This window comes from Rutidosis leptorrhynchoides, chromosome 3 (assembly GCF_046630445.1).
Source record: "Rutidosis leptorrhynchoides isolate AG116_Rl617_1_P2 chromosome 3, CSIRO_AGI_Rlap_v1, whole genome shotgun sequence".
NCBI lineage: Eukaryota > Viridiplantae > Streptophyta > Magnoliopsida > Asterales > Asteraceae > Rutidosis > Rutidosis leptorrhynchoides.
In genome coordinates this window covers 92,769,033-92,795,301 of record NC_092335.1, presented here as the reverse complement: position 1 = coordinate 92,795,301, position 26,269 = coordinate 92,769,033, and the positions used below count along the sequence as shown (strand labels likewise).

Genomic DNA, 26,269 nt, shown 5'->3' with positions numbered 1-26,269 from the left:
TTCTTGCGATTAAACACCACTTGTAATTCGCATATATGAATTTCGGAATGAACATAGTTAATGTCCTAAAAAGAAAATCGTAATGGCACGATCTTGATTTGTCAAATTACCAGAATATCTGAAAAAATAGAACTATCAAGAAGATATGTTCTTAATATGTTTGGAAATTGGGTAGAATGTAAGAGTCGTGTAAATGGCACATGATGACGGTACTATGAATCATCACGTTTCATTAGAAACTCAGCATGACTTACCGTAATATAATCACGTTGATCAAGTGTCATTATATTATAATAACTCATGCTTCAGTTCCCAACACTACTTCAAAACATTCATATTATAAACTCGATTTTTTTTTTCAGAATTTAGAAACTGACACAGTTTCTTTTATACTGTATCGCAGATATTTGAAGAGATAGTTGTTCTCAGATAAGATTAGTTGTGAAAATATCTTCAGAAATATGGAGAATATTTATAATAGAAGATGCGAAGATATCTTATAATATCTAAGATAAAATGATGATGAAGAATATCATTTGGAAAGGTTTAGAATAAGGAGTAATGTGTTTGCTAACGATTTTAGCAGACACTGAATCATTTGGATCCTTTGAAGGTGGGTTTATTCTTCGTGATTTGTCCACGACTTTCTTCATACTTTGCTCAATCCGTTTTCCAGTACCAAAGTTTTCGTTTGAGCTTTTCCAATCTACTGTTCTTTATTATCAACTTCTGGCCGTAATTGCTGTCTACAGTCCTTGCCACTTTATCAGCCTTTTTCAAACTTCATGGTACTGATTTTTTAAGTTGGGGTGTTTTTTAGAAACTTCACATTCGAAGTATGTAAGTTTAGAAGATAGACGTTATATGTATATAACTGTAGACATGCTGCGAGATTTCAAAATACTGATTGCTGATTCTCGATAATTGATATGCCAATTCTCGTTACAAAGTGCGCATGAGTATACGGTCGGTTTTAACGAACAAATATAATGGCTTTTCGGAGAGACTTAAACCATTGAGTAATGGAGTTGTTGGTAATTTTACTGCTGATGTGGTAGAATATGAAAGGTTCCCCACTAACGATGGCGAAAGGGAAACGTTTCTATCGAGTTTAGGATAAGGCTAGTCGAAGTTGACCTGCTGGAGCTGTGACAAAACTGGCTACTTTGAAAAGGAATCGTAAAATTATTTTCGATAATAACAACGCCAAAGGAGCTAGCATAGATACGGGTTAAACGTTTACTTAGTTTCCGAGAGCTTTTCAGATGCATAATTATATGCAAAAATCTTTTCTGAAGTGCAGTTGGTTCATTCTACCGATTGAGGTGTTTTCAAGAATTTTGAAGAGTTTGAACGCAGATTGTAATCGTTAAGATACAAATGAGGTTTAAGATGAATTCAAGTGGCAACTTGAAGAAATGTTTAGTTTCATATATTATAATCAATATTCTAATTTGTTTTAATTGTCCAATGTTAGCAGTCCACAGTTAGTAGTCCACAGTTAGCAGTACGTATATAGTTCGATATATAATCGTATCGTGACCCATTGTACAACGTATTGTCTCAGAATTAATCCGACGTATTGTGTACATGTGTCCCGATTTATCCGACGGTATGTAAAGTGCATAAAATAAATGACGATAAATAAAATTGCGAGAAATAAAATTACGATAAATAAATTGTGATAATTAAACTGTAATAGGAAATTAGCAGTTAGCTAGGAACAGTTAGCGTGAATTCTTAACAAAATTTCTCATAGTTAATTTGTTTGTTTCTAAAAAATTTTATTTTGTCCAATGTTTTCTTCATTATGCCACTTGTTGGATTCTGATAGGTCAAAATCCAGATATGAATTTGAATGAAAATGGTTATTCTGTGGTGAACGGATTTGTATATCTGTGGATGTAAGTAAAATAGTAAATGACTGTTGAATCAAATTCGAAGGATGTACAGTGTAACTTATTAATGGTAAATTTAAATATTCCTCAGGTATTACCTACCCGTTAAAATGTTTTCACCATTAACAGTTTGTACAAAAGAATTTTTAATTACAATCTTTATGAAAACATATATACATATGTATTTTCTTCAGATGTAATATAGATTTAATGAGTTAATATTAAATTAAACTCATTTGATTTACGATCGAAATTAGAACTGGCTAATCTCTAAAATTTTTAGAAATTACATATTCTCTGCAGAATATTTCTTCAATGAAGTGATAAATTAATACTTCATTGTTTGTTGTTGTTGGCACTCCTTGGTATCTATGGTGCGTGTGATGTTTGATATCCGAGGTATAAATTGTGATGTTGAGGTTTACAACGTGGTTATGTTTGGGGGTGATAAGGGTACTGTTGGCGTTGATGATGGTGGTGCTGATTATGCTGTTGGTGCTGCTGCTTGTGTTTGTAACCTATAGCCACTACCCGAGCACGAAGCTCGTTGACTTCTTCTATTACACCGGGGTGATTGTCGGTTTGGACGAGCGGATAAATAAAATCTAGAATTTGATGTAGTATATAATCGTGATGAGATACTCTGGAAATGAGAGAGAAAATGGTTTCTCGAACAGGTTCGCTGGTAAGTGCTTCAGGTTCATCGCCAAGAGGGCAATTTGGTGGATGGAAGGGATCACCTTCTTCTTGTCTCCAATGATTGAGGAGGCTACGAACTCACCCCCAATCCATCCAGAATAGATGATGACTGATTGGTTGATCCATTCCGGTCACACTGTTTTAGGAGCTTGAGTGGAATTCCATATCGGAATCTGAGGAACTTGAACTAGTGGCGAGTTCCATTTCGTACGATTGAATAAAGGATTTTTCGATATGAAATGATTTCTGGCTATCGGATGGTATTCTAATTATATATAATATCCATATATATAGAACAAAAGATCTCGTAGATTACGGAGGAATTTACGGAATGTGTCAGTCAAAGTAACAGATATGCGTAGCTATGAATTAGCAGATACACTAAGATATGAATTATTGTCTCTACACTATCTATGAAATGAATGCAGTAAGACGTGTCTAGACTTAAGAATGATAAGCAGGTAATTTCCTACGGATGATAAGTATATGGTTTTCGACACAAAATGATAAGCAAAACTTTTGACATGCAGACACGGTCGAAGTCCAGACTCACTAATGCATCCTAATGACTTATCAGTTAGACACACTAATGCAGACCTGGTTCGCTAAGACCACCGCTCTGATACCACATGAAACGACCCGACCCGAACCAATCCGTAGGGATGAATACAATAACATATGATTACATCGCGAGGCATTTGACCTCTATATGATACGTTTTATAAACATTGCATTCTTTTGAAAAGATATACCATAAATGAATATTTAAAATTCAATGTTTTCGACATCTGATGATTTCTACATATAGACAATCACCGTAAATAACAGTTTATAAGAATACTTCCATTGACAATGCAGTCAAAATAAATACACGATGATGATTTTGTGAATGCAATGCTTCCTCGAATAAAACATGTATGACACCATGCACATAGTTTCTCTAACATATATTCAAACAGCGGAAGACTTCTAGGAATCTGAGAATAAACATGCTTTAAAACGTCAACATAAAGTTGGTGAGATATAGGTTTAATGCTAGCAGCGTTATAAATATAGACCACAAGATTTCATATACATAAACGTTTTAATAAAAATATTCTAAGTGGTTGAGCACTTGGTAACCATACTTAACATTTAATCAACGTCGCATATTCCCTTTATTATGAAATCTTACTACACCGTACCAAGTGTAGTCACCGAAATGAAGTACTGTGCAACCGTTGAATACTGGTCGTCCAGTCCGGATGGGGTTGTCAGGCCCGATAGATATATCAACAGGATTCGCGTTTACAATACCGCATGTAAATAGTAGTTACCAAGTTACAGGGAAGTATGCCAGTGGTACAACTCAACGTAGAATATATATTTTTAATCACTTGTGTCCATAACGTAAATCATAAAATACGTGTATTCTCATCCCGAAATATTTAGAGTTTAAAAGTGGGACTATATACTCACCATACTGTATTTTGTAGTAAAAATACATATAGCATCATTGAACAAGTGTATGGTTGGCCTCAGATTCACGAACCTATATTATATATATATATATATATATATATATATATATATATATATATATATATATATATATATATATATATATATATATATATACTGGTCAATATCTATCAAACAATTTAGGTCAAGTCGTAGTGTATCACAATCCTAATGCTTGAAATTATCATGCAGAGGTTAACAACAAACATTTTGACCCAAAGTGTCTTCAATATATATATACATGTTTAATATATGACTTAAATATAGTCATACTATATATTTAAATAAGTTTATCAAATGTTTATTAAAGTAAATAATAAAAGTCATTTGTTAATAATAATTTATATTAAAGTCTATAAATGATAAAAATATATTTTTATACACTTAAATAATAAATTTTATAAGGTTCACTTAATATCATAAAAATATAGTGATATGTATTATTAATTATATTACGAGTGGTAAAAGTATCTTTGCATTACATATTTATTTGATAAAATAATATTGATAATAATAATAATAATAACGACGATAACAATAACGATAACAATAATTATTTTAACAATAATACTTTAAAAGTATGGATATTTCAATTGACGATATCTTTTAATCCGTTCATCAAACCATTCGATATCTAAATGAAAAGTTTATAGTTTTTCTCCAGCTTTCCAACAACATGCATATCTTATACCTTATCTCAACCGAAGGTGTAACTAATTCAAGATTCAACATAACCTATCTAAAGGTAATATCAAAAGTATAAGCATGCATAATCCTATTTTCTCGAGCACTAATCAAGGATACACTATTAATATGTAAAAATTAATTTACGAGTACTCACGTATCAATATTGCAGGAAAGGTACGTAGACGTAACGGAGACGATAAACACTAAATTTGACTCACGGGCATACCCATGATCCATACCCATAACCTCCATAGCTATAACCCATAATTTTGTTAGCCCTATCCTACTCGAAAACTCATTTTGAAATCACGCGGGCAGAACCTCGTCGTAGTATTTTATGTGTAATACTGATAATAATAATACTATTAATATTAAAATCATAAGATTAATAATATTCTTTAATAATAATATTTATAATTAAAATAAATAATACGGAGCAATATAGAAGATTGATTGAGAGTGTGAAAAAAATGGAACCAGATCTCATAATTTATACAACTTTTTGCTGTCCCTAGTTGCCAACACTTTTTATGTCGGCAAAAATTACGCGTTTCGCGTAGATAGGTACGCGATCCGCGTATGGTGTCTTCTTGAAAGTTGTAGATTTTTGAGTTACGGTCGGCTGGACACCAGAATCACCCTTTTTTGAGTCAGTATGAATTAGTTATGATTTTTCTCGTGCAAGTGCGCAGGTTCAGTGATTTCCATCATTTTAACTTGCAATCTTGAGTTGAAATGTTGTAGTCTTTTGATGCTCATTAGAAATATTTATTTTAACTTTATTTTTATTTTTATATCATTGAAAATCCATAAAAACATTTTATAATCAAATTCTATTATATCGAAAAACGTGTTCGTACTAAATCGAATAAATATAATTTAGTTTTTCAGAATTAGTTATATTCAAAATCATTCTTTAAAAGGTTTCATCTATATCGTAAAACGTTTTCAATATTAAGAAAACTAAATGATTAACCTATCAAGTGACACAAGTCAATCATTGCAAGGTACGCTTTTGAAAATTAAACGGGAATCTTATCTAACTTTTGACTAACACTTGCTAATGACGTTTTCGAAAATCATATTACCCAAATATTCCGAATACCGTTAAAAAGTAAGGGTTTCCTAAATCAAAGTGGTCCTCATAACAGAGACTCTTAATCATAATTCAATGTATCTGATCAATCATTTGATATTATCTTACAATTTCGTCGATAACTATAATAAACTTATATTTAAGCAAAATACGTTAATGTAAAGTATCTAATACACATAATTGTTCGTGAATCATCAGGCATGGTCAAAGGCTAATTGATTACATAAATATAAATTTCAAAGTTTTCGAGACTCAATATTACGAACTTTGCTTATCGTGTCGGAATCATATAAAGATTATAGTTTAAATTTGGTCGGAAATTTCCGGGTCATTACAAAAATATCTATCCGTTGTATAGCCGTTTAAATCGGTTTTGGACATCACTCCTTAGACACTTTTCTTCTTTTAACACCTGTAAAAGATACCTACCATCCTATACAAGTACAATATGCATTAAATGTCCATTTACTTGATATTGACTTGTCATGCTCAAAGTGGAAAGTTTAACGTTCTTATATACAAGTCATGATAATCATTTGAGGCAATCTCAGTTTTGTCATAATCCTTTATTTGTAATTAACACATCTGCTAAATCTCCATTGGTTGGTCAACATGTCATTGATGACACAAACCCACTTTAATCACAAAGCATGCAAGTATTCAAATTTGAACTTGTTTGTCATTAATTAAGTTTGTTAATGATGTCTTGACAATTTAAGCAAGTAATAACAATTAAGCATGTTGCAACACATCAAGTTAAATCAAGTTTAATCTTATTCATAAACTTAATTTTAAACTTAAGCAAACCTATGTATTCTAAATATTAATTGTCTTTTATGATGACTAGATTATGACATTTTAAGCATTATCCAAGTAGCACAAGCATACAATGAAGTAGTCCAAACACTAGTTGGTGAAATCCCAACTTGTAACACATAGCAAGATAGGGTTGATACATACACATATTAAGTAACTACTTAGCAGTTAGCACATAGTTAAATAATACTCCCTCCGTCCTGAAAAAAGAGTCCGCCAACAAAATTCTTACATTTTATGATAGATGATTAAATTGTCTAAATTACCCTTTAATCAATGCTCCTTAAGTTTTTCTAATTTAGGTTCTTAAAAATGGTAGTGAAATCAAAAAGTTGACCAAACATTTTGGTGGGAAATGCACGATATATTTACGGAGTAAAATGTATCCATTAAAATGAAATTTTAGTGGCAAAGTTCCCACCATGAATTTTCATCTACTGAGTATACATAATTTGTGCTAGACCAATTTTGATTCCCACCAATTTTTTACTGAGCACTATATATTTCCTAGGATCTTCGTCAGATCAATACATACAATTAAATTGATTCTTCTTTCACATCCAACTTATAACTCACAATTATTCTTTTCAATTCTTTATTCGTTCATTTTCTTTTTGAAAATGGAGCGATTAATAAATTTAAACTCAAAAAAGAGCTTGACTAATGAGCAACGTCAAGCAATCTACCAACGTTTATTGCAAGAAAGTTCTAATGGAAAGCTTAGAAAAGGGTCTATAAGTGACATTGCAAATTCATATGATGTTTATACGAAGACCATAAGTCGCATTTGGGGTCGTGGTAAACTTCATGTAAATGAAGAATCAATGGCGGACGTATCTTTAAAAAAGTCAAAATCGGTTGGACGAAAAAAGAAGAAAATAAATTTTGGTGAAGTTAAAGATCTTCCCTTTCGTCGTCAATCTAATATTCGCTCTATTGCAAACTCAATTGGTGTTTCAAAATCAACTTTGCAAAGAAGAGTTCAAGAAGGTGCACTTCGACCTCACACTAATGCCGTTAAACCAGATTTGACCGAAGCAAATAAAATGGCAAGGTTAGAATTTTGTTTCTCAAAAATTAACCGATCATTATCAAATAATGATTCAACTTTTGATGATATGTTTAATGTTGTCCACATTGATGAAAAGTGGTTTTACCTTACAAAATCTTCAAGACGTTACTACCTCGTTCCAGGTGAAGATGAACCATTAAGAATATGTAAAAGTAAAAAGTTTATCACAAAATTCATGTTCCTAGCTGCTGTTGTACACCCACGTTTTGATGCATCGGGCAATGAAATCTTCTCGGGAAAGATTGGTATTTTTCCGTTCACAACACTAGAGCCAGCTAAACGTTCTAGCAAAAATCGTGTTGCAGGTACATTGGAGACAAAGCCTATTTTTTCAGTGATGAAGGAAGTAACAAGAACGTGGTTAATAGAGAAAGTATTGCCAACAATAAGAGCGAAATGGCCACAAGGACACACGGGACCAATATTTATACAACAAGACAATGCAAAACCACATATTAATGTTAACGATAGTCGGTTTCTTGAAGAAGCATCTCGAGATGGATTTGATATTCGGCTTTGTTTCCAACCACCAAATAGCCCAGATTTAAATGTATTGGATCTTGGATTTTTTCGAGCAATTCAGTCACTTCAAGAACAAGAATCTCTTGGAACAATTGACGAACTGATTTCAGGGGTTGATAATGCTAAAAACGAACATATATTTCATAGCATTATTCCTCAAGAAAGACAAGCTTTTAGTTGCAATTGTTCTATTTACAAGTGATATTCGTTTAAATAATAAAAGGTGAAGACAGAAGACAGATTCGACGATTTGAAGACGCAAACGACCAAAAAGCTCAAAAGAACAAAAGACAATCAAAAAGGTTCCAATTATTGATAAGAAACGTCTCGAAATCACAAGAGTACAAGATTCAAAACGCAAAGTACAAGATATTAAATTGTACGCGAGGACGTTCGAAAATCCGGAACCGGGACCAGAGTCAACTCTTAACGCTCGACGCAACGGACTAAAAATTACAAGTTAACTATGTATATAAATATAATATAATATATAATTAATTATATTAATTATATATATATTATATATATATATTAAAAACCGTCGGCAGCAAGAAACTCCAAGGGTGTGAGCTGTAAATACATCTCCGCGACTCGCGGAGTTTTAAGGGCATTTTGCCGCGAGTCGCGGAGCCCCAATTTTCAACTCTGGCTATAAAGCCAACCGAATTCTGATCAAATTTCATCATCTTTTTTTCTTCTCATTCATACGAGTAATATATATATATATAATTTATATTTTAATTTTAATTTTAATTTTAAATCCTAATAATAAGGGTATGTTAGCGAATGTTGTAAGGGTGTAAGTCGAAATTCTGTCCGTGTAACGCTACGCTATTTTTAATCATTGTAAGTTATGTTCAACCTTTTTATATTAATGTCTCGTAGCTAAGTTATTATTATGCTTATTTAAAACGAAGTAATCATGATGTTGGGCTAATTACTAAAATTGGGTAATTGGGCTTTGTACCATAATTGGGGTTTGGACAAAAGAACGACACTTGTGGAAACTAGACTATGGGCTATTAATGGGCTTTATATTTGTTTAACTAAATGAAAGTTTGTTAATGTTAATATAAAGATTTACAATTGGGCGTCCCTATAAATTACCATATACACTCGATCGGACACGATGGGCGGGGTATTTATATGTACGAATAATCGTTCATTTAACCGGACACGGGAATGGATTAATAGCCACTAGAATAATTAAAACAGGGGTGAAATTACATTCAAGGGTAATTGGTGTAATTGTTAACAAAGTAGTAAAACCTTGGTTTACACGCAGTCGATAACCTGGTGTATTCATTAAACAAAGTATTAAAACCTTGTTACAATTCGAATCCCCAATTAGTTGGAATATTTAACTTCGGGTATAAGGATAATTTGACGAGGACACTCGCACTTTATATTTATGACTGATGGACTGTTATGGACAAAAACCAGACGGACATATTGAATAATTCAGGACAAAGGACAATTAACCCATGGGCATAAAACTAAAATCAACACGTCAAACATCATGATTACGGAAGTTTAAATAAGCATAATTCTTTTATTTCATATTTAATTTCCTTTATTTTATATTTAATTGCACTTCTAATTATCGCACTTTTATTATTTGTTATTTAATCGCACTTTTAATTATACTTTTTAATTATCGCAATTTTATTTTATCGCATTTTTATTATTCGCAATTTCATTATCGTTATTTACTTTACGCTTTAATTTAAAGTCTTGTATTTATTTTATATTTTACATTAGGTTTTAACTGCGACTAAAGTTTTAAAATCGACAAACCGGTCATTAAACGGTAAAAACCCCCCTTTATAATAATAATATTACTTATATATATATTTGTATTTTTATAAAAGTAAACTAATATAGCGTTGAGCTTTGTTTAAAGATTTCCCTGTGGAACGAACCGGACTTACTAAAAACTACACTACTGTACGATTAGGTACACTGCCTATAAGTGTTGTAGCAAGGTTTAAGTATATCCATTCTATAAATAAATAAATATCTTGTGTAAAATTGTATCGTATTTAATAGTATTTCCTAGTAAAATATAAACTATTTTATATACACCTCGCTTTCACATCAAGTATTTTTGGCGCCGCTGCCGGGGAACACTCTTAAAAGCCGGAAGCGCAACGCTAATATAAAAAAAAAAAAAAAAGATTTTTAGTTACTTTTATTAAAAGTCGTTTTTGTAAAAATACGTTTTAAATATTCGAAAATATAAAAAGAAAAACAAAAATATTAGTATTTTTAAGATTTTGTTAAATATTTAAGTTTTATAAGTTTCTTTATTTCTATTTTAGTTTATAAAAATATAAGTTTTATTTTAAAACCTTTTATTTATTTAAAAAAACAGAAAACATAAAATAAAAAAAATAAAATAAAGAAAACGCGTAAAAACTCAACCCTGTCAGCTGTATTTCTGAACCCCGCGACTCGCGGGGTTTTCTTCTTTAATTGCCGCGACTCGCGGAGGATTTCTGACAGGCGACAGGAAGCCCTAAAACTGCATTAATTACGGTTATTATTAATTAATTATTATTAAAACCTAATTATTATTATTATTATTATTATTATTATTATTATTAGTTTTAAGTTTTATTTTTACTTTTTATTTATTAATGTATTTAGTATAAATTAGTTTAATAAAATTGTAAAATTTGTAGTTTTATTAAATAAATAATATAAAAATAATATTTTTATAAAAATTGTACTTTTTACAACTTTTTGTATATTTTTATATTTTGTACCTTTTTAATCGTTGTAGCGTAATATTTGTATTTTTTTAGCTCATTTTTAATTTTAAACTTAGTTTTTGCTATAGTTATTTTTACTCCTAGATTTTTAGGCTTTGCCATAGAATTCCTTAAGTGCTTTTTCTTTAGATTAAGATTTAAGTGCTTTAGAATTTTGCGACGCCTTTTTAAGTTTTAGTTTCTTTTTAAGTTATTTCCATTTGGGATTTAGTTTTTTCTTGTAAGCTTTAATATTTTTAGACACCTTTTACTATGTATCAATTATCATTCCAATTAATAATTTCAATTTGCGATTATAATTTTAAGTTAGTTGTAGTAATAAGGTTAGGTTAGTAAAGTATTTTTAAGTTTTTATAAGTTTCTTTTATTTTTCCGTCACCTTTTATTTTTTCAACCATTTTTCCTTTTTCGACCTTTTTCGACGAACTCTTTTTCTCTCTTATTTCTCGCTATTCTAGTTTTAGGACTTAGAATTTTTTTTTCTACTTCTTATCTAAATTTTCTTAAAATTACGAAAATTTATTTTAAGTGGTTAAATTAATAGACATCAAAATTTTCTGGTTCGTAGTAATAGTTGGATTTGTACGTGGACCGGGTTATTGGAGCCAAACAGTCCTCAATTATATTGAGACCAAACGAATCCTGCCCCTCTGCTGCATCTTTTGGCTATTCGAAACGTGGGCAAAATCAGAAAAGTCTATTGATTGGATAACTTATTATAATTTTTCTTTCCTTTTTAAAACTAATAGGATATTCAGTGAATGCACCGAGCAAGACGTTCATCACCTTTTGTACGTTCACCACCTGTAACTCGATCAAGACATCGTTTAACAAATATAACCGCCGTTGATTTTTCTTTAGAATCGTTATCCAGTCGACCAAGTACTTCAGTTCAAATTACCGATAATCCATTTTTTGAACCCGACCTCACAATTGAGAATCCAGAGAATATTCAGGAACGGTTCATAGATCCTGAACCATTAAACTTTCCTCCGGAACCACCAATCATTCAAACAGAGATTGTTGAGGAACGAACCATTAAATCAGAATCATCTAGTGATACCGATTCAACAAATTCAATTATGGAGAATCTGGAACCTTTAAGTATGGAAGACCGAATGAGAGCTAAACGCACTGGCCAAGGTCACGCAATTACTCATCCAGACATTAATGCGCCAGATTATGAAATCAAAGGACAAATTCTACACATGGTAACTAATCAATGCCAATTTAGTGGTGCGCCGAAGGAAGATCCAAATGAACATCTACGTACCTTTAATAGGATCTGCACACTATTTAAAATCCGAGAAGTGGAGGATGAACAGATATATCTCATGTTATTTCCTTGGACTTTAAAGGGAGAAGCCAAACATTGGTTGGAATCGTTACCTGAAGGAGCGATTGATACATGGGACGTTTTAATTGACAAATTTCTTAAACAATTTTTTCCTGCATCTAAAGCCGTAAGACTTCAAGCAGAAATTGTTACGTTCACACAGAAGCCAAATGAAACTCTATATGAGGCGTGGACAAGATATGGAAAGTTATTAAGAGGATGTCCGCAACATGGTTTAGACACCTGTCAAATAGTACAAATATTCTACCGAGGATGCGACATCACTACAAGAAAAGACATAGATATAGCAGCTGGTGGTTCTATTATGAAGAAAACCGAAACTGATGCTTACAAAATTATTGATAATACTGCTTCCCACTCACATGAGTGGCACCAAGAAAAAGATATCATTAGATCATCTAAAGCAGCTAGAGCCGATTCTAGCCATGACTTAGATTCCATTTCCGCAAAGATAGATGCTTTCGAGAGACGAATGGAAAAGATGACTAAGGATATTCACTCAATACGAATTAGTTGTGAGCAGTGTGGAGGACCACATTTGACAAAAGATTGTCTAAGTATTGAATTAACAATGGAACAAAGAGAGAATATTTCATACATAAATCAAAGGCCTGGAAATAATTATCAGAATAATTATCAACCGCCAAGACCGATTTACAATCAAAACCAGAATTATAACCGAAATATTCCATACAACAACCAACAAGGTCCTAGCAATCAACAAGTATCCAATAATACTTACAATCAGCAAAGACCAAATTTTCAAAACAAACCACCACAACAAACCGATGATAAAAAGCCGAATTTAGAAGATATGATGACGAAGCTAGTTGAAACTCAAACGCAGTTTTTCACATCTCAAAAACAAACAAATGAACAAAATGCTCAAGCATTTAGAAATCAACAAGCTTCTATTCAAAATCTGGAACAAGAAGTAAGTAACCTAGCAAGGTTAATAGGTGAAAGAAAACCGGGAAGTCTACCTAGTGATACAAACGCTAACCCCCGGAATGAAACAGCTAAAGCTATTACCACAAGAAGTGGTACAACACTTAAACCACCTGAAATACCTGTAACTTCTGATGAAACTATTCCTACTCCACAAGAACCACAACCTGATCAAGATAAGGAAAAAGAACCGGTAAAGGTTAATGAAGATAACACAGTTAAGGATAAACCTTATGTTAAACCATACCAACCACCACTTCCTTACCCGAGTAAAATGAAGAAAGAAAAACTTGAAGCCGAGCAATCCAAATTCTTGGATATGTTTAAACAGATAAATGTAAATCTTCCTTTCATTGATGTGATTTCAGGAATGCCAAGATATGCTAAATTCTTGAAAGATCTAATCACGAACAGAAAGAAAATGGAAGAACTCTCGGCTGTTACTATGAATGCTAATTGTTCAGCAGTGCTGTTGAATAAGATACCAGAAAAATTATCTGATCCAGGAAGTTTCACAATTCCATGTTTTCTGGGTAGTCTTAGTTCAATAGAAGCATTGGCAGACTTAGGTGCTAGTATAAATCTAATGCCGTATTCACTATACGCTAAACTAGACCTTGGAGAATTGAAACTAACCAGAATAAGCATACAACTAGCCGATAGATCAATAAAATATCCTAGAGGGATAATGGAGAACATGCTAGTTAAAGTTGGTACTTTAGTATTTCCAGTAGATTTTGTTGTTTTGGATATGGAAGAAGATTCTCAAGTTCCTCTCATATTAGGAAGACCATTCTTAAACACGGCTAAAGCAATGATAGACGTGTTCGGTAAGAAACTGACCCTAAGTATAGAGGATGAGAGTGTTACCTTTTCAGTTGATAGAGCAATGCAACAACCACAATCTGCAGATGATACATGTTATTATATTCAAACTATAGATGCACATGCAGAATTATTAGAAGAATTTCCAGAATTACAAGGAACAGGAGAATGTTCTTTAGGAGAAGGTAATGAACCAATTGATGAAGCTGAAATGTTAGCTACACTTATAGCTAATGGATATGAACCAACAACAGAAGAAATTCAAATGCTAAAAGAAGAAGACAGATATCGATACAAATCATCGATAGAAGAACCTCTGAAATTAGAATTAAAGCCACTTCCAAACCATTTGGAATACGCTTATTTACATGGTGAATCTAAATTACCTGTAATAATATCGTCTTCTCTTACTGAAAATGAGAAATCACAACTCATTTCTGTGTTGAAAGCTCATAAACCAGCCATTGCATGGAAGATTCATGATATAAAAGGAATAAGTCCTTCGTATTGCACACATAAAATCCTTATGGAAGAAGGTCATAAAACGTATGTGCAACGCCAACGAAGACTAAATCCTAATATGCAAGATGTAGTTAAAAAAGAGATTATTAAACTGCTAGATGCAGGTTTGATATATCCAATTTCTGATAGTCCATGGGTAAGCCCAGTTCAATGCGTACCTAAGAAGGGTGGCATGACTGTCATCACAAATGAGAAAAATGAGCTTATTCATACTAGAACTGTAACAGGATGGCGTGTATGTATTGATTATAGAAAATTAAATGACGCCACCAGAAAAGATCACTTTCCCTTACCTTTCATTGATCAAATGTTGGAAAGATTAGCCGGAAATAGTTACTATTGTTTTCTAGATGGATTTTCCGGATATTTTCAAATTCCAATAGCACCCGAGGACCAAGAGAAAACCACATTCACGTGCCCTTATGGTACTTTTGCTTACAAACGCATGCCATTTGGACTTTGCAACGCCCCTGCAACCTTTCAAAGGTGCATGATGGCGATTTTTCACGACATGATAGAAGAATGCATGGAAGTATTCATGGATGACTTTTCAGTCTTCGGTGATACATTTAAATCATGTCTAGTTAATCTGGAACGAATGCTAATTAGATGCGAAAAATCAAATCTAGTACTTAATTGGGAGAAATGCCATTTCATGGTTAAAGAAGGCATTGTTCTTGGACATAAAATTTCAAAAGAAGGAATTGAAGTGGATAGAGCTAAAGTAGATGTAATTGCTAAACTTCCACATCCCACCAATGTTAGAGGAGTTAGGAGTTTTCTAGGGCATGCCGGTTTTTACCGACGTTTCATAAAAGATTTTTCTAAAATTGCCACTCCTATGAATAAACTCCTAGAAAAGGATGCGCCATTCATCTTTTCAGATGAATGTATCAAATCTTTTAATATTCTTAAAGAAAAACTCACTAATGCACCGATCATGATAACACCAAATTGGAATCTACCATTTGAACTAATGTGCGATGCAAGTGATTTTGCAATGGGAGCCGTTTTAGGACAAAGGATTGAAAAATGATTTCAACCTATATATTATGCTAGTAAGACGTTACAAGGAGCACAAACAAACTATACAACTACTGAAAAAGAACTCCTTGCTATTGTCTTTGCTTTTGACAAATTTCGATCATATCTCGTTCTAGCAAAAACGGTGGTCTATACCGACCATTCTGCTCTTAGATACCTATTTTCAAAACAAGATGCTAAACCAAGATTAATCCGTTGGATCTTACTCTTACAAGAGTTTGATATTGAAATCCGAGATAAAAGAGGAGCAGAAAATCTCGCCGCTGATCATCTTTCTCGTCTTGAAAATCCCGAATTAGAAGTTCTGAATGAATCGGCCATACAAGACAACTTTCCTGATGAATATCTATTGAAGATAGATTATAAAGAAATCCCATGGTTTGCAGACTATGCAAACTACTTAGTTTGTGGATTCCTTGAAAAAGGATTATCGTACCAAAGACGAAAGAAATTCTTCAGTGATATAAAACACTATTTCTGGGAAGATCCACATCTGTTTAAAAGTTGTCCTGATGGAATAATACGCCGATGTGTATTTGGAGATGAAGCTAGTAAAATTTTAAACCATTGTCACACAGGACCAACAGGAGGGCATTATGGGCCTCAACTAACAGCAAGAAAAGTTTATGAAGCTGGATTCTATTGGCCTACAATTTACAAAGACGCACACCTTCTTTGCAAATCCTGTGATGCATGTCAAAGGGCCGGAAAAATAAGTCAACGTGATGAAATGCCACAAAATGTCATCCAAGTATGTGAAGTATTTGACATTTGGGGTATTGACTTTATGGGTCCATTTCCAAAATCTCATAATAATCTATATATACTCGTAGCCATTGATTATGTATCTAAATGGGCGGAAGCACAAGCTCTCCCAACTAACGATGCACGAGTTGTAGTCAACTTTTTAAAACGTCTTTTTGCAAGGTTTGGAACACCGAAAGCTTTAATAAGTGATCGGGGTACTCATTTCTGTAATAATCAACTTGAGAAAGTTCTTAAAAGATATGGAGTAACTCATAAAATCTCCACCGCATATCATCCACAAACAAGTGGACAAGTTGAAAATACCAACCGAGCCTTAAAACGTATTCTAGAGAAAAACGTAGGATCAAATCCGAAGGAATGGTCCATTAAATTGGAGGATGCACTCTGGGCTTTTAGAACAGCCTACAAAACTCCAATTGGAACCAAACCTTTTAGACTTGTTTATGGAAAAGCATGTCATCTTCCAGTAGAAATTGAACACAAAGCATTTTGGGCTTTGAAGACATGTAATCTTGATTTACATGAAGCCGGACGTCTACGATTAAGTCAACTAAACGAATTGGAAGAATTAAGACATGAAGCATACGAAAATTCGTTAATCTATAAAGAAAGAACGAAGAAATGGCATGATAAAAGAATCAGAAGTTCAAAAGAATTTAAAGAAGGAGACAGAGTTCTTCTTTTCAATTCACGATTCAAGCTATTTCCTGGAAAATTGAAATCAAGATGGTCTGGACCATTCATAGTCAAAAGAGTTTTCCCATACGGAACGATAGAATTGATAAATTCAAATGGGATTGAATTTAAAGTTAATGGTCACAGAGTTAAACATTACATACATGGTCCGATGGAAGTCGACAACGAAGTTAATCACAATTTCGACACCACAGCTAACTAAGTGTGGGGAGAATCAAGTCTTTAAAGGATAATATGTATTTCTGTTAGAATTAGATTGTCTGTTTTCGTGTAGTTCTCGAAAATGGAACACGTATGGTCTTTCCCTAGCAGACCCTAAAGAACTAGTCTTCTCCCCCCATTCTGAATTTTTATTTTTTTTAGGTTTTTACAAAATGAAGACTGCCTGTGAACTAAACCATGGTCTAATGCTACACGCTTTGATCACTAAAAGAAATAATGACATACTACCGAGTGAATTAGTATCAGTAATCAGAGAAAGAATGGACGGAGTTAGAAAAGGATCCAGATGCGAAGATAATAAGTTACAATTTGGTAAAGGAAAATCAAAATCCGCAGCGAAAAGAAGAGCACGACACCTAGAACGATGTCACAAATGCGGAAAATGGTCACATGGAGGTAAATGTTCAAATAATCAAACCTATTCAAATACCGAATTTGTTACTTTATGCAGAGACGGACCGTTCATATGTTTAGAAGAAAAGACAATGAATGCTCGAGGTTACGCCTATGCAGCCATGGAAAACCAATTAAACCGACTATCTTATGAATATAATAGATCATATAACTAAGAAATCTATTTCACAGGTATGTCTGTACAGTTTTTATTTTTATTTATTTTTAACCTTTTGATAATAAACGCTAATTTGTTCGCTAAAAAGTATTAAATTGGTATTAAATAAAATTAGGTTTGGCGACCGAAATTATTGATATCATTCAAAAATTTATTACATCACTGCGAAATTTAACGTTTATTCTTAAGGTATAAATATCTTTAATCAATCAACCCAAAATATTTCAAAAATTCGTCATGAGTTAAATTAGGTCTTGGAACCGAAATTACTTTACCGAAAAGAGGGGCGCATATTTTTGATAATATTTGATTGATTAAAGTGGGATAAAAAGACAAAAAGATTTTTAATTTTATTTTTACCATATTTTTAAAATTAATATTTAAATCTTAAATTAATATTGTAAACTTTGTAAAAACAATATTTTTAAAATTGTAAATATTTGAAAAATTAATATAAGTTTGGTGTGAATTTATAATATGAATTTTTAAATTAAGTTTGGTGTGAATTTTTAATTTTTAAAATATAAATTTTTAATTTTATGCATTTTAAATTTTAAGTTTGGTGTGAAATCTTAATTTTTAATTTTGAATTTTATATTCAAGTTGTGTGAATTTAAAAACAAAAATTTACTTTATCTCATTAAGTTAAGAATATGATTTTTAAAATTCGTCGTAAGTTGAAGACTAGGTCTTTGAACCGAAATTGCTTTACCCGAGGGAGGGACGAGAACTTTTATTATCATTATTTTTAATCTTATTGATTTAAAGTATGCCAAAAACATTGAAAAAACCCAAAAATCTTAGCTTTTAAAACAATCGCTACAAAAAGACAAATTTTAAAATTTTGTCGAAGGACGGACTAGGACATCGATCCGAAACGACCTCGTCCTAAATAACAAGGGAAACAAAATTTTAAAATTAATTACTAAATTGTTTTAAGAAGTTAATGATTATAAAAAAAAAAAAAAAAAAAAAAAAATACCAAACTCCGCGACTCGCGGAGTTTGGAGCCTAAATCTCCGCGAGTCGCGGAGAGACCGGATTACAGAAAAAAAAATAAGAGCTGCAAACGATCAGTTCACTCCCACACACATAAACACCCAAATACTGCGAAAAAAGAACCCGAAAATACACCCAAAAACACCCCAAAAATCTCAATTTTTAACCGTTAATCACCAAATTTTTTGCTAAAATCATGTTGAGAAGGATGCTATCTAAGAATTTCTCAAGAAAAACGGTAAATTTCTACACCTAAACACCATTTAATTCGAAATTAGGTGTTCTTGAGCTAATTTTTCCCCAATTTGATTTTGATGCTTTTTAGTGTAATTAGACTTAAATTGTTTATGTATTATGCTTGTATGACCTAGATTGATGCTGTTTAACATGATTAGAAGCCTTAAACTTCAAATTTTGAATAATCTAGGGTTTGTGTTCTTGAGCAATTTGGAGCTTTTTGATATAAACAGGTTATGGCCGATTTTTGTCATGAATTGTTGCTAAATTGAGTAGTGTAACATGTCTAGGTAGTTAAATGATCCAAACTTTGAGCCTAAACATGATTTTGAGAATTAAAGTGGACTTTTTCAAGTCCAAAATTCATGAACTTGATTTTTGAAAGATAATGCCATTTGAGACTTGTTTATTTGCTAGTAATGATTATTTTGACATGTTATTTGAGTTGAATGCTTATGAACTTGGCGAAAATTTTCGTATATGCTTATTTGAAAAAGTATAGATTTGATAAAAATGTGAAAATGAGCTTAAGTTTGATATAAATTGATAATGTCATTGTAATTATTTTGATTGATGATTTTGCTGACACTAATGCATATTTGGATGCACAAAATTTGTGTTTGATGTGTTTTGCAGAATGAAAGGGGTGAATCTTCATCCCAAGCCCGCCATGCTCCTGCTGAGAACTTGGAACAACAGGAGGTAGATAACTACTACAAGCAGGATGTACCTCATCCGGTCATGACCTTTTCCGATATGCATTTGGAAGAGTTGCACCCGAACCTGCGATTTGACAGACTTTGGATAGATTATCCAAAATATCAACGGGGTTTGCATACTCTTCATTCCAAGGTTGTTGAGGTACCGAGGGTCATAGAATGGGGACCCTTGGAAGCTGTAGAATTGGCCGGGCCAATTAGGGAATTACTTGTACAGAGGTATGGTAATTCTTCTTTTAATGACTGGATATGTTTATTCACCATACGCAGACCTGTATATAAAGTATGGTGTGAAGAGTTGTTATGTAGTATAGAGTTGAATGATCGGGTAGCTAGTTTAACCGATCGTTCTTTTATTAGATTTTTGTTAGGCGGTTCGATGCGCCACATGTCTTTACTGGACATGGCTCAGGCTTTACGTATATATACGCCTGAGGAGTTAGCGTCTGCCGATTGTAGAGGATTGATACTAAACGGTAGAAAAATAGATGAGAATTTTGATACACACGGTGTGTGGAGTCAAATGACAAGCCATCACCGTTTCAAAGGGGGAAACTACTCTTATTTGGATATAGATAGAGCCGAATTAAGAGTGATACATAGGTTTTTAGCTAATTCGATTACACAAAGGGGTAAGAACAAAGAAAAAGTAAATGAACAGGATTTGTTTTACCATATGTGTATTCGAGACCCACACAGCGCTGTAAGTATACCATATTGTGTGGGTTATTATTTATCAGCTATGGTTCGGGGGATGCGTCCACATAGCATAATAGGAGGTGGTATTTTTATTACTTTGATTGGTGAATATCTCGGTGTGGATATAAGTCGGGGGGGATTATTAGTAGAAGAGCCGGAACCCCGCGACACTATAGGTTTAAATGTATACCATGGTGCGAAAGTTTTGAAGCGGCGAAATAACGCCGCAGTACGATACAATGGTAGACATCCACAGGTAGAGAGAAACCAGGAACAAGGTAATGTAGGAGGGGGGAATGAGATGCAAGAAATGCATAGGTTTATAGCTTCTCAGGAATACGAAAATGCTAGACAGAGGGCATTTGAAGATTGGCAAGTTCATCAGAACCAGATCATAGCGCATTGCCAACATATAGGTAGAAACTATATTCCTACACCGAAACCCGTCTTCCCTCCTTGGTCGATAGAGATGCAGCCACCATATCCTACGTATGACCCTGCCGAAGCATTCTATAGCACTTATGGTTATGCGTGGAACCCCTATTGGTACCAATATCATCCTTAGTTTACTTATTTTTTTTTTATTTTGTAATTTGTAATTATTGATATGTTTAATATTTTTGTTAATATTGTAATCATTTTTATAATTATCTAACTTTTATTCTTAGATTTTAATAATTTTTGAATGTGGGGTAATAAACCAAACTTCAAAAATATGTATATATGTTTGCAGTTTATCTTATGTACACAACAGGGTAAAACAACGCATTTTCAAAGACTGGCATTAAGTTCAGCAAAAGCAACTAATTTTGACGACAAGATGCAAAATATATGTGAAATAACAACAAGACGGAATGAACAAATGATGTGCACCATTTATCATTCAGCAAACAAACGCCAATATATTTGGAAACTTTGGTAAAAATTTAATCATTTTCACACAAATCACCCTCAATAATTTAAATTGTTACTGATTTCTTGCAAATGAGGGCATTGCAAGATCTTAAGTGTGGGAAGGGGTTAAATTCTTTCGGATTTTAAAAATTTTTACTTTATACACTTGGTTACCATTAAAAATACTAGTAAAGCAGTAGTTGTATTAGAATCTAGTGCTCTCTGATAAAAAAGAACAGCCCTAGTCTTATATACTGACTACCCAATTCTAGTAAAATTTTTCAATTAAATGAATTCAAATCATGTTTATACATATTTATGAACGATAAAACTAGGTTTTAACACCGAAATTATTGTTACCTCGGAAAGGACATAAATTGAGAAACAAACTAAAATGTTAAAATTCATTTAAAATGGAATAGAGAACGATAAAAAGGAAAATAAAAGCCAAGTGTGGGAAAATTTACCAAGTTATTTTAAATATATGTCACATATATCTGTAACAAATAACTGAAAATACTTTTGCTTTGGACTAAACTAAACTGTTTTACCCGATGAAAGAAAAGAAGAGATGGATCTACACGATGAATCAATTCCATCATTAAAAGGAAGTAAAGTCTTCCGAAAAAGACACGCGCTTCTTGATTTAGGTCATGAAGTTGTCGTTCAGACCAGCTGTAGGTTGACGAAAAATCTAGAAAAGTCATCACTAAAATCAGCAGAAAATCCACGGACCTCAGCATTAAACAGGGTTGCCAAGTGGTCAGATTTATCCTAACCATGAGAAGGATTTATCTCGTACAATGGGGGGGCACCATGCAAATTAGCTGGATAAGACTAATGAATCAGATCCCCAGAAAGGATAATCTCCTTAAAGATTAAAAATCAGCTTTTAAGACTGATATTACTCAATCCTAGAGATTGACCTTAAAGATTGAGAATTCAAACTCATGGAATTCAATGATATCTAAACTCGAGCTTAAACGAGAAAATATTTTGATCAAAATTACAAACCGATTTGTTTTCTGAAAACCCTATTTTCAATGCGTTCATTACCATTGAACGTAAAATCCTAGGAATTCACCTGGAATTCATTAGGTCACCTGAACTAAATCGGGTGTCAACCGTAAGAACGGTGGTTGCATAGCATGGTCAAAGACAGGACCTTGTGCCAGACCGAAAAATTATAAGGGTGAGCTTTACTATTGCTCCTACCAAGGATAGTAATTGCGTCCGACACGTTATAGACCATAATCAAAAGCATGTCACGGGACATTGCCTTAAACAGTTGCTTGTTCAACGCTTTCCTTTACAACCGGACGGTAGTTTGCCGAAAGGTAATATACGGGACAAGTAAACTGGACGTGTTGCTTTCCAAATACAAGGTTAGCAAGTGGGTGACACAAAACCGCAAGTTTTGAGCTAAAATTTTCAAATCTGAAACCCACCAAACCCACAAAAAAAAAAAATATTTTGCAAACACCGGTAAAGGGTTATTCCGGAAAACTAATCTAGGGTAAAAAACTAGATTTCAAAAGATCAAATGTTTTCATAAAGATCCAATTTCCTTAATGGATCTAAATTTTTATAGTCATGTGGGACTGTAAACCATATCGTTACTACCATTGTTTATACCGCCGTATAGAAATCACTGATGTACAAAGTGTGAAGAATAAAGAAGTGATTCTAGTATTTCAAGACAATATTGCTTGAGGACAAGCAACGCTCAAGTGTGGGAATATTTGATAATGCTAAAAACGAACATATATTTCATAGCATTATTCCTCAAGAAAGACAAGCTTTTAGTTGCAATTGTTCTATTTACAAGTGATATTCGTTTAAATAATAAAAGGTGAAGACAGAAGACAGATTCGACGATTTGAAGACGCAAACGACCAAAAAGCTCAAAAGAACAAAAGACAATCAAAAAGGTTCCAATTATTGATAAGAAACGTCTCGAAATCACAAGAGTACAAGATTCAAAACGCAAAGTACAAGATATTAAATTGTACGCGAGGACGTTCGAAAATCCGGAACCGGGACCAGAGTCAACTCTTAACGCTCGACGCAACGGACTAAAAATTACAAGTTAACTATGTATATAAATATAATATAATATATAATTAATTATATTAATTATATATATATTATATATATATATATTAAAAACCGTCGGCAGCAAGAAACTCCAAGGGTGTGAGCTGTAAATACATCTCCGCGACTCGCGGAGTTTTAAGGGCATTTTGCCGCGAGTCGCGGAGCCCCAATTTTCAACTCTGGCTATAAAGCCAACCGAATTCTGATCAAATTTCATCATCTTTTTTTCTTCTCATTCATACGAGTAATATATATATATATATAATTTATATTTTAATTTTAATTTTAATTTTAAATCCTAATAATAAGGGTATGTTAGCGAATGTTGTAAGGGTGTAAGTCGAAATTCTGTCCGTGTAACGCTACGCTATTTTTAATCATTGTAAGTTATGTTCAACCTTTTTATATTAATGTCTCGTAGCTAAGTTATTATTATGCTTATTTAAAACGAAGTAATCATGATGTTGGGCTAATTACTAAAATTGGGTAATTGGGCTTTGTACCATAATTGGGGTTTGGACAAAAGAACGACACTTGTGGAAACTAGACTATGGGCTATTAATGGGCTTTATATTTGTTTAACTAAATGAAAGTTTGTTAATGTTAATATAAAGATTTACAATTGGGCGTCCCTATAAATTACCATATACACTCGATCGGACACGATGGGCGGGGTATTTATATGTACGAATAATCGTTCATTTAACCGGACACGGGAATGGATTAATAGCCACTAGAATAATTAAAACAGGGGTGAAATTATATTCAAGGGTAATTGGTGTAATTGTTAACAAAGTAGTAAAACCTTGGTTTACACGCAGTCGATAACCTGGTGTATTCATTAAACAAAGTATTAAAACCTTGTTACAATTCGAATCCCCAATTAGTTGGAATATTTAACTTCGGGTATAAGGATAATTTGACGAGGACACTCGCACTTTATATTTATGACTGATGGACTGTTATGGACAAAAACCAGACGGACATATTGAATAATTCAGGACAAAGGACAATTAACCCATGGGCATAAAACTAAAATCAACACGTCAAACATCATGATTACGGAAGTTTAAATAAGCATAATTCTTTTATTTCATATTTAATTTCCTTTATTTTATATTTAATTGCACTTCTAATTATCGCACTTTTATTATTTGTTATTTAATCGCACTTTTAATTATCGTACTTTTTAATTATCGCAATTTTATTTTATCGCATTTTTATTATTCGCAATTTCATTATCGTTATTTACTTTACGCTTTAATTTAAAGTCTTGTATTTATTTTATATTTTACATTAGGTTTTAACTGCGACTAAAGTTTTAAAATCGACAAACCGGTCATTAAACGGTAAAAACCCCCCTTTATAATAATAATATTACTTATATATATATTTGTATTTTTATAAAAGTAAACTAATATAGCGTTGAGCTTTGTTTAAAGATTTCCCTGTGGAACGAACCGGACTTACTAAAAACTACACTACTGTACGATTAGGTACACTGCCTATAAGTGTTGTAGCAAGGTTTAAGTATATCCATTCTATAAATAAATAAATATCTTGTGTAAAATTGTATCGTATTTAATAGTATTTCCTAGTAAAATGTAAACTATTTTATATACACCTCGCTTTCACATCAGGGGTTCAAGTGTCTTTTGAAAGAATGGGATCACGTGAACTCGATAATGTATTTTTAACTTTACAAACGTGCATGAAAGAAATTTTGAAGGTTCGAGGGGGTAACAATTATCAAACGCCTCACATTGGTAAAGGAAAGTTGGAGAGGCAAGGAAATCTACCGCTACAAATTGACTGATGAGAACTTAATAAACGAAGTCGGTTCGTATTTAGGTCTTTAGATAGTCACTCCATGAAAATTTGTTTAGTCAGTAAGGGTTTGAATAAAGGTAGTCGTATTATTTTTTCATTATGCCATAAAATTTGTTTAAATTAAGTTGAGTGGTTTATTTTTACACAATTAATCCAATTTGCTCATCTATTACTCCGTAGTTGATGCATACCGCTTAAGACACTCGCATTTCCTAATTTCTAGTACCAGACCCTTTAATACTTCCATCTTAATGAATTATCTAAATAAATTATTAAATTTCACCTTCCAATAATAAAAGGGTAAAATAGGAACTTTAGTGGTTATTATTGTTATTTTGGGTAAAGGACAATTATTTTGGGACAAATATAAATAGTAAGGTGGACCGTTTTTTTGGGACGGAGGGAGTACACATGTATTAATAGCAAGTAGTCAAGTAATACTTATGTAATGACTAGCAAGAGATCACTAAATAATCTAGATTTAAACATGTAGTGATAACATAGCATTAACCTAAGGCTATGTAAGTTTTACTTGCAAAGTGGCATTTGCAAGATTAATGTATAAGTATACATTAACATCCAACACATGTACAAGGAAGGAGCAATTCTTGGTTGAGACTTGGTGACCATCCTAAGAATGTCTAGATGTACATGTTTTCCTAAAACAATTATGTGTTATCCTAAATCAAGGCTTAATCGTCATTAATGTGTCATTAGGTGTGATTAATCAGGATTAGTGTTCTAGTGACCAAAACTCCTTTGGGTATGACGGAGGCT

At 32.7% G+C, this 26,269-nt stretch overlaps 1 protein-coding gene across 1 annotated transcript; it reads left to right on the top strand.

Annotated features, from left to right (window-relative positions):
• The first annotated feature begins 7,316 nt into the window (after positions 1-7,316).
• LOC139900198 (uncharacterized) lies at positions 7,317-25,478 on the top strand. Its single transcript, XM_071882989.1, has 2 exons — positions 7,317-8,402; positions 25,392-25,478. The coding sequence occupies exons 1-2, from the start codon at positions 7,317-7,319 to the stop codon at positions 25,476-25,478; spliced, it is 1,173 nt and encodes a 390-aa protein (XP_071739090.1).
• The last annotated feature ends 791 nt before the right edge of the window (positions 25,479-26,269 follow it).

Coding starts and splice junctions, on each gene's coding strand:
- LOC139900198 (XM_071882989.1), top strand. CDS start 7,317: ATGGAGCGATTAATAAATTTAAACTCAAAAAAGAGCTTGACTAATGAG. Junction 8,403..25,391: donor TTGACGAACTGATTTCAGGG/GTTGATAATGCT, acceptor GAAATTTTGAAG/GTTCGAGGGGGTAACAATTA.